At 34.2% G+C, this 10155-nt stretch overlaps 1 protein-coding gene across 1 annotated transcript; it reads right to left on the bottom strand.

Moving 5' to 3' along the window:
• Positions 1-956: 956 nt before the first annotated feature.
• On the bottom strand, positions 957-9829 carry LOC142982293 (uncharacterized). The gene is made up of 5 exons (XM_076128718.1): positions 9603-9829; positions 7408-7633; positions 4519-4649; positions 3986-4141; positions 957-1666 (listed from the first exon to the last, which is right to left on the bottom strand). Exons 1-5 carry the CDS (start codon positions 9676-9678, stop codon positions 1485-1487), a joined length of 771 nt encoding a protein of 256 aa, XP_075984833.1. The 5' UTR covers positions 9679-9829; the 3' UTR covers positions 957-1484.
• Positions 9830-10155: the final 326 nt, after the last annotated feature.

Below are 10155 nucleotides of genomic sequence, written 5' to 3'. Positions count from 1 at the left end.
TGTGTACATTATTAAGGGCTGTCAAAGTAATAGCTATGTGCAAACAAAATAGTAAAGATGACATTAAAGGCTGTTGGGTCTGTTTTTTCCACCTGTAAGATGATTTTTACTAAAAAATAGTAGTCTAGGGATATAATCTAACTTGTTACCAAATGTATACAAATCGGTTTAGTCGTTTGCACGTTTGACAAAAACGCATTTACATTTATAAAAGTAGTTTCGGTACATTGTTAGCTTTCTTAACTATGAAGCTAGAAATCTCCAAGACATTGAAAATTCCGTAAACAGCTGCCTATTAAGGAGTTAGCTAAAACCTTATTCTAAATGTAATATGAATTTTAATAGAATTTACTTTGGTGAAAGCATATGATAGTAAAGTAGTCAACCCTACGCGTGATGTAACAGTACGAGTTCGGTACACCGGCGGTGCCTGCGCAACTATTGGTTATGATTTGCACGCCCTAGTAACAGCGCAGATATTCACACCGATAGGGAAAGGAGCGGCACACACAGCTATGTGGTTAGCCAACTGTTTACCATTTATTATCCCTCTACCAAGTTTTAACTAAAAAATAAACCCGTACATTTTTACATACGTATAACTTCTCGCCTATGGTACTCTAAGGGCAAGGGAAAGAAATAACAATGTTAGTCCCATGTAAAAAGCGAGGCGGGCACATTTACCGGACACGTTACCAAACTTCGGGTTAGTACTGAAATATCCTGATCTAAATAAGAAAATACCAATAGAACTTTGTCCGACCTGGGAAAACCTCTGCATGGCAGACCGTGCCACAGAGGCCGCCATAAAAAATATTATTCAGATAAAATAATCTCGGGCAAAATAAAAGCATATCTACGTAATTCCTTGTTACTAGTTAAAAGTAATTTAAAAGAGGTTGGGAATATACAGTCATCATTTACATCACATGGTGTGTAAGAAATAAAACAAAATGTCCTTTTTAAATTTATTTCCTCCTCAGTCATAGTGAGCATAACTTGTATGTACAAAAACATAGTCTTATATCACTAATTATTATACTGATTTATCACAATACTATACAATCTTATGCATTTTATACGAAAGCTTATTAAACCTATTTTAAAATTAAAGTACTCTAATTATCACCACCTTTTAAATACTTTATATGATAATTAACTTACACATACTTCTTCAGGCTTCAAGTACAAAGATATTTTTTATTCAATAGAAATAAATATCAATGATTTTACGGTAGTTGACTACCAGTCAAATCAGCTACTCTTTATGAAATGTCAAAAACACACGTTTTAGTATAGAAAGTGCCTAATAAAATGTTACAGTCTGCAATTCAATAATTACAATTTAATAAATACGTTTTTACGAAAAAAATTGTACAGCGTGAGCATTTTGTTTGAACCTTTTAAGAGTACAGTTAAATCATTTTTCGTTAACCCAGTCAACTACCCAATTATTCTGTGAAGCCCGATCTTAGACAATTAACCTATTCTTTTTCAAAGAACTCATCGGTGAGTGGTATGTGTGAGATCTGGTCGTAGGTGTAAGTATCGAAGAACTTTTGTGTGACGTTCATCATGTAATCAATGGCGTAGTCCAGGATCGGGCCGCCGAAGTCGTTGGCTAGGATCTGGGAGTCCGCGTTCAGGACTTGAAGAACTTGAGCACCTGGGAGGAAAGAAAAGTTGAAGATTATTAGATTGGTGGAATGTTCTAGAACAATTTTTTTAGGAAATAGATGTCATTTGAAATTATAAAGATTGTTAGATTGACGAAGTTGTAGAAAACTATTTTGAAGAATATAGATGTGCTTTGTTAGTTAGAAAATAAAAAAATACGATACTTTACTATCCCTCATTCCCTAACTTTATAGCTTCTTTACTAAGCCATCTTTGTAAGGAAAAATAAATTGTTAACAATATACAATGTGTATTTTTATTTATCTGACTGACGGACAGATTGCAATTTCTGTGTTGTTACTATAGACATAATCCTTTTATATAAGTAACTCATGATGTTAAATCATCAACTTGATTTAAAAACTGTTTGGATCCGTTTCCTAAAAGAACGTGTTTTAATTTAATAATCGTTGGATTAACCTGTGACATTATACTAAAATACCATTATTATTTCTGCAATCGAAACAAGATGGACTGTTTAAAATTATTATTTGAAGTATCATTAGTAGTTTGTATTTGACGAGACAAGGTCAAATAATATGAAATATGTATTTCAACTTTCGCGATGCAGCATAAATGCAACCAGGTTTACATAAATTACATCTAATTTGATACCAAGGACACAGAATATTAGCGTTACTATATACTACTACTATACTACTATTTATAGTAACTAGTATAATATTTGTAATTATACTAGTTACTATAAATAGTACTTATTATTAGATGCCTTACTTTCATATTTATGTTATTTTTTTAAATTAATACAGTTTATTATGGTGAAAAATCTTTCAGTATCGGTCAGCAGTTTCAGAATACGGACTAGTAGCAACAATAATAAACAGTTTAAATAATGTCAAACTAAAATAATTTCCTTAGTTTACCTATTTGTAATATCGGTATATATAGTACAAGAATAAAATTCTGCAAAAGACGAGCCCAAAAACTTGTTCTCCACTAGCCTTGTTTCAAGCATTATTTAACATTGACTTTGAGCTCGGTCAATATTTAGTCTATAGATGTCCCATTGGGTCAAGGTTCAATTCCGAGTGAACCTTAGCCCTCAAGGTTTTGTTTAATATTTCAGTAATTGCCGTACAATTTTCTACTAGTACTTTTTGCGTGATGTGTTAGCTAATTGTAGCCTTAATAAAGTTCGCGTGCGAGTATAATTTTAGGTTGTTTTGTATGCGAGGGTTTAGTAAACTTTAATACTTTAATTTCTATTTCTAGTAGATGAAATCTTGTATTATAGCCCGAGAATGTTTCTAAATTAAGTTTTTTCCAAAAAAGTAGCTGTTTAAAACAGGCCACTGCCAGCTGCGTAAGCCTGTGGGCCACTGATGTTCTAAATTCAGATTTTTGATACCACGCCACAATCTATACGGATAAGGCTCTCTATTAAGTTGTTAGTCTATAAAAATATTCGATAGCGTATAAAAATATGATTTTGTCATTTTGTTGTAGGTACCTACTGAAGTTCAAGGGAATAAAGAAAACTTTTGAATTCTTTTTCTATGTTTTACTTACTCTTTTGAAAAATCGATTGAGAACAATACGACACAATAGGGAACGTTTCTGGTTCCGTGTATTGTTTGCCAGACTATTCTAAACTATATAAAACTTTTTCATGTACAGAGAAGTGACGACAGCTATTTAATATTTGCATTATTTAATTTACGCAGAGGCCAAAATAACCAAACCAATACAAATACCGCCGCAACGGTTATTGAACACTGAATTATGCATATTTTTACAAGTACCCAATAAAATAGCCGCATCACGCAAAGGGCGTTGCACAGTCGTTAAAAGAACTAACTTGGAAATAAACTTCATAAATCAAGGCCAAAAAAGAATTTCCAAAAATTTTTTGACCCTACATTGACCTCAGTATCTGACCTTAACATTAATCTATGGTCGAAGGTCAAGTGCGTTTTTTCCTTCAGTTTTATGTGTAGTCGTATGTACATGTTCGTCATTGACACGTAATGTGTTGTGTCATTGTTGACTAGGTTGCGTAAAAACCACTAGGGATTAACACTTGTGTACAGACAGACAATAGTATAAAGTGGTATCAGAGGATTTTAATAAGAAGTTATTTTGCTTTGAAGACGCAGAAGTAGATGCAGACGCGCAATTATAAATAACGTTATTTTTACTTTTGTTTCACGCTGGATATATTATTATCTTAGTTGGGTACTGGTTCAGCAGTTTATTTGGATCAAAAATCTAAGTATATCATAATGGTCTATATCACATTAGGGAGTCGTAAAAAGAACCAATCCAGAAACGTTTGGTATAAACTTACTGATCTGTGGGTTTCCTCTGATCAAGTTGGTGAGGTTGAGCTTGAGATCAGTTCCGTAGTCAGCCTTGTACTTGTATGAGTTGATCTTGTAGTGACCTTCGCCTTTTTCGTTTAGAACCACACGTTCTACCACATCGAGGCGGATCCTCTGGTTGTCTGAAACAAGGCAATAGTATTATTATGTTGAACTTTTAGTCAGGAATAGTCTTTTTTTTTCTTCTTACGCCATAATTACTTCTGAAAGTCGATAATAAATAGGAAATGCCCTTGGAATAGCAATTAATGTAAATAAAATGATGAATAGAATATGAAACCCTGCATGCTAAAGGAAACTTATGTTTGAATTTATTAATTTGAAGTCTGCCATGTTGGAACTTTCCATTATGGATGGTCAGTAGAAAGCCACCAAATGCCCGTGCTTCTTGCTTCATTTTCTAGTGAATGTAAGAATATACATGTCATGGGTTACGGTCATGATACAAGTCTTTAAGGATGATTATAAGTAATCTTGGTAACATAGTAGGTATACTTACAGATCTTGATCTTGGCAAGTCCTTCAGTGTCAAGGTTGAAGAGCAGCAGTCTTCCGTGGAGGCTGTACACGCCGCGGATGGTGAAGTTGCAGTGCATGTCGAACACGAACGTGCGTTTCTCACGACGGGACCTGGGGAACACACGAGCATGTAGTCAGTAAGCATTGCACATCAGGCCTGCTAGTAGCAGCAGCAAAATCTCTAGTGCTAGTGACACGGCATATTACTTTTTGTAAAAAAAAATCAATCACAATAAAATAACGCTTTTATCGATCTATGTCCATGTCGGACATCAGCTAAGTGAACCCTGGATTAAAACACCATGGAAATATATAATATATGATTACTTTGAAGAAGATATATAAAGGAAAGATAATGGACCATGGTAAAACAGCTACTAACAAGAACAGTTTAAAACTAGAACCAGTAACAGCCACATAGCCATATTAGTTTATCAAACTACGACATTTCTTCTGATCGTGAACCCATTTACAAATGGACAGAGCTAGCGGGCAAGTCAGTGTATTTAGTGTACACGGAATTTTGATCACCTCATTACGGTAAAAGCGTGACGGTAATGATGCAATCGTTGGAATTAAAAGGCACAGCTGTTTGAACTTAGCTGAATCCTGGGTCTTAACATATACACTTTGTCGCTAGCAATGGCGTAAACTACCTATGTATCATAACTTGCAAACTTTCGCGTTTCATGATTAATATATGATAGGATACGGGAATTAGCGTCATCTATTCCAGTCAGCCTGGCATTTCAAGGTAAAATGCTATAATATCCTATTATATATTAACTACCTATATAGTTATGAAATAAAAAACTTATAAAAGGTATTGGTATAACAAAATCTTAAGACCTTGGGTCAATGTTTATATATTTCCTATTTTAGGAAAATAGAAAATAGGTATATCAATTTTGGGGTTCCTTTTAGACAGGGCCCAAGATATTGAGCCTATTTTCAAGATTTGATCGAATGTAAACGTGTGATCTAGGTCTGCTTCTAGCATGTGTCTGGCTATTACTAATATTAATAAAGTTAATAAATATTATATGCTATAAAACGTTCTAGTCTAGTACAATAGTCATAATCTTGAAATATTGATAGAAACACATTTTAATATTACTAGTATATGCGTCATAAATTGCCCAGACTGTATTATTGTTCCGCTGTAGAAATATAATAATGGCTGCCGGGTCGTCAGAAATCTATCATGTTATATTATACAACAATTTGCCAATACGTTAGTTTATATGTTTTTACTTGACAGGTCGAGCCGTTCTTGCCGGCCTTCGTTCACATTTCACAAGAGGTGAAGAAACTTTATACTTTACCTACGTTACTAAGTTTTCGAAACATTTGCGCGTTGAAGGATTTAATGTATAAATCAAATAATATATTTTGTGGTTTTTGTATATAAAAATGCCCTTGAGTTGTCGTAAGTTTCTGTTCATATTTTTTGAATTCTAAGTTGTTAACAGGATCAAAACATATCTATGTAAAAATATATAAGTTAGTATTATAATTTAATGGTATATTTGGCATGAAGATAAAGTGGGCAATTCAATAGCATTATGTATCATTCTATCGGTTTTAGGATAAGCTTCCTGTACCTCGATTCTCTACCACTATCGACTACCGACAACCGGCTAGCTATCGAAATTTTGACATTTAGAATGTACTGCCAAAATGTTTCCTACGACACTCGACAGAGGCGCTGATCAGATTTTCATACAAAAATTCTCGATGACAGTTCGGTTGTCGGTAGTAGTAGAGAATCGAGGCACTGGTATAAAATGACTAAATACATACGTGATTATTATTTTATTACATTCATAACGAGATTAGTTGACCTTCAACCCAAAAGTAGTCTAGACGAAAAACTAGTATTATTCCACAAAGCAAAAACAAAATGCAAAATAGGATTCTAGAATCAAAAAAACAATATCAAGAAAAACTTAACAAAACTTATTTTATTTAATTTTGAGGGTCATAAAATTTCGCGTAGAATTTTGCTAAGAATTTCACGCACGGCCTATTTTCAAGGTTACTTACATAAGAGTAATAAAAATTAAAATATGCCTTCCGGCCGTGACCGTAAAAGTGGTAGAATATATTATGTTTCATTGATGTGTTACGTCTTGTACTGTTTTAGTTATAATTGCCATAAATGAATGAAGTTATGTAGTATTTCCTTCCTTGATGATTGTTACTGACCAGACTTGCCTTTATTAGATAAAGATAATGCGTAGGTTTTATCTATACTATCCATACTAATATTATAAAGCTCAAGAGTTTGTTTGTTTGAACGCACTAATCTCAGGAGCTACTGGTGGATAGCCTATTTGTCGAGGAAGGCTATAGGCTATATAACATCACGCTTAGACCATTAGAAGCGGAGGAGCAACGAAAAGTGTTACAAAAACGGGGAAGACTGACTCACAACGAAGTTGCGCGGGTCAGCTAGAAAAAAATATTGGCCAAGAGTGTTAGTTGTCACTGTTGTTTTTGGATCTGATTTTTCGCATTGTTGATGAGAAAAGCTGCAGCTCAGTATCTTTAACTTTGACATAAACCGGTGCTGATATGGATAGATTTTGATATGGGAACAAAAAGTATTTATGGAGTTGCCGTAGGCCTACAAATTTAAATAAACTTGTGGAAATAATCCTAGTACGGTATTATGAAGACAAGTAAATTAGTCAGATTAATCTTCTTCTTTAGGTGTCCAAATATTCTTTGAAGACACCTAAGTAGTTGTATCTGTAGTCAACCGCACATCATAAGTGAGGTACTCGTAGCAAGGTTGCACCAATGCTCACCCAACAATAAAATTAGTACAATTTATCTAAATCGAATAGAAAATACGAATACTTACGACACTTTATCCGGGACGCAAGTGCTCAATCCCTGCAGCCTAGCATTGTGGAAGGTCATCTTCAAGTTCCCCGGCAAGGTCATGCTGATGTTCTTGTCCAAGAACAGAGGGTCCAGCGGTGGGATCCCAGCCTCCGGGATGCCCTTCACTATCCCGGGAATTGCGTCCTTTACGGCATTTGTGAAGCATTCGTCGCTGCCTTCGGAACAGGGGTGGATGTAATCAGCTGTTGAAAGAAAGAAAAAAGTAAGTTTGAGCGACCCTCGGGACTGTTTCAGTGAACAATGAGAGCGCTACAATTTCTTGCCCATAGAAAAAAAAATTGTTTGTTAAATATTAAAAATGCTACTTAGAAATTAGAACAATATTGTTGGTCTGCCAACCGTCACACATAATCGTAGTTAGTAAAATTTGGGCAGTGGTGGAGATGCAGATTAATGGTAGACGAATTTGATTTATGGATCAAGGCTGAACTGAGGAACTCTGCAGCTGTGGGGAAGGAGTTGAAAAAGGATGCAGTGACTCGGGTAGGTCGGAATAGCATGCCTAAATATCTCTATTCTATATCGGACAGACCCCAGACAGATAGATAAATATAGACATTCCTGACTAACCAAGAAGATAAATTGAAAGATTTTGGTGTTTCTAGAAATAACCAACATTATTACATTTGTCATGTAAACACGAACAACAGATGATGGTGCAATTTTTTCAGCGTCTGGTTTTCCTCAGTTACATGGTTTTTCTAATTAAAGGTCAGGTTCGGATTAATTAAGGTTACGGAAGGTTACACTGAGAACTGCGGTTAATGATCAGTTAGAGTAACAATTATGATGCATAGTGACTCAGTTTACTATGTAAAACTTGTGTTAGTTACAATTAACTTTGATTACGCAAACATATGTGAGATGTTAGAGCTAGAATAAGTGAGTGAGAAGTAAGGCTGAAGACGTGAAAAGTCGAGTAGAAGATTTTAAACAGAAAATAGATCTAAGCTTCAACCAATAGAGACTTTATGAGTTTATATATAGCGACTGATTGTCATCGTTTGAAGGAATTCCCACATTTACGCCTCAATTCGAATTGGGAGAACTTAAATACGATTTTTATTGAGAATTAAAATACACCCCGACCTTAAAATTACTAATTTTAGAGCAGGCTACATAAATAGATAGCTATATATGTATAATTAGATTAATAATAATGTTCCACTTAGTTATTTGTTATAATATTAATATATGTATAATAATTGTATATTTTATGGATGTAAAAACCTTATGGACCTGGTCCGAAAATAAAGCTTTATTATTATTATTATAAATAAGATATTTAGTATAAGTCGAAAACTGACAGTTTAGCTGCAGCTTAGAAAATTGCAATCAACGAAACCACTGCGACAAGGATGCCGAATGAACTATGGCCAAGTTTGAAGGTACTCGTAATCTCAGCCGCAAAGCATTCCTATAGGCGAACAATATTGTAGAGAGCAGTAAATTGTATGATGCAGAGTTTGTTATTATGGGTTTTAAAAATATTGTAGTTGTATCAGAAAGACAAGCTGAATAAGCCTGCGGATCACTGATATTCTAAATTATGAATTTTATGTACCTCCGCCAGCCCCAAACCTTGCATGCAAGGCTTTCTACTAAGTTGTTAGACTATAGCATATCCATTACCATATTTCAAAATAGAGTACATACAAACATAAATCTACTGACAATAACTCATAGATGACAAGAATCCCTGCTCTTACTAACATCAAAGCGAGTTATGGAAATACAACTCTGAACCAAAAACGAATATTACTACACTATAATTGCAAATGTATTTGATAAATTTCAAGCGTCAAAGGCAAAATAAGAATGATGTTTCTCTTCTCATTCGTATTTCCATTTATCATATATTTAAATTTAATATTATTAGTAAACAGACACACATTGAAACACCCCGAATCCCTTTTCTGTATTGTCTCTGACGGGATTCGAACCCCTATCATGCCGTGCAGTTGAAAGTATGCCGTGCAGTTTATAAATACGCCTACAAGATTTCCTTTCCACTAAGACAAAAGGAACATAAATAAATTGCAATCAATTCTAAATTTGACATTGAGGGTACATTCCCAAAATGAAAGCAAAATGTCAGTTAAATTCAAAATCGGAACACCACTATAAAAAAAAATTAAAACAAAAACTCACGCAAAGGCACCAACTGGAAACTGCCGTAAATAAAAACAGTTAACACTACAAACACATAATGACCTAAGTTCGACATTTTGCACAATTTTTTTTATCTGTACTGAAAATTTTACACAGATTTTTGCACGATTATTTGCACAATTTTTCTGCACAATTTATTTTCGCAACTGCATACGGTAGCGTTGCATGCAAAGCCTGTTACACGAATGTTGGCTGCTTGTCTTATGATCTTTAAATTCGTTATTAAACACCTCAAGGATTTAGGGTGTGATTTCATTAGAACGTTCTTTACGAGGCGGACGGTATTTTTTTTTATTTTGAATATTTTTGTGACATTCTTCTTGAACTGGCTTATACAAGTAATATAATAAGTACCTAAAGCTAATATAAATTAATGAAAATTAAGTGCCTGAATAATACTTTTTTAACAAAACTAAAAGGTACCAACGCGTTTTGAAAGTGTCTGTATTTATCGATTTATTTATAAGTATTTGGTAATTTCAAAAGTGCATTACGAAGGTCAAAGTTGCATCAGATTTGAATTCAGAGATGC

The sequence above is a fragment of the Anticarsia gemmatalis genome, chromosome 21, assembly GCF_050436995.1.
Source record: "Anticarsia gemmatalis isolate Benzon Research Colony breed Stoneville strain chromosome 21, ilAntGemm2 primary, whole genome shotgun sequence".
Lineage (NCBI taxonomy): Eukaryota > Metazoa > Arthropoda > Insecta > Lepidoptera > Erebidae > Anticarsia > Anticarsia gemmatalis.
The sequence above is the reverse complement of the archived record's forward strand: the minus strand, read 5'-3'. Positions and strand labels throughout refer to the sequence as shown.

What these genes read in the sequence shown, in the direction of transcription:
- LOC142982293 (XM_076128718.1), bottom strand. Translation starts at nt 9,678, where the DNA reads ATGTCGAACTTAGGTCATTATGTGTTTGTAGTGTTAACTGTTTTTATT. An exon ending in TTTCCAGTTGGTGCCTTTGC is followed by an intron (nt 7,634 to 9,602) that starts GTGAGTTTTTGT and finishes TTCTTTCAACAG; the next exon opens with CTGATTACATCCACCCCTGT. An exon ending in ACTTGCCAAGATCAAGATCT is followed by an intron (nt 4,142 to 4,518) that starts GTAAGTATACCT and finishes GCCTTGTTTCAG; the next exon opens with ACAACCAGAGGATCCGCCTC.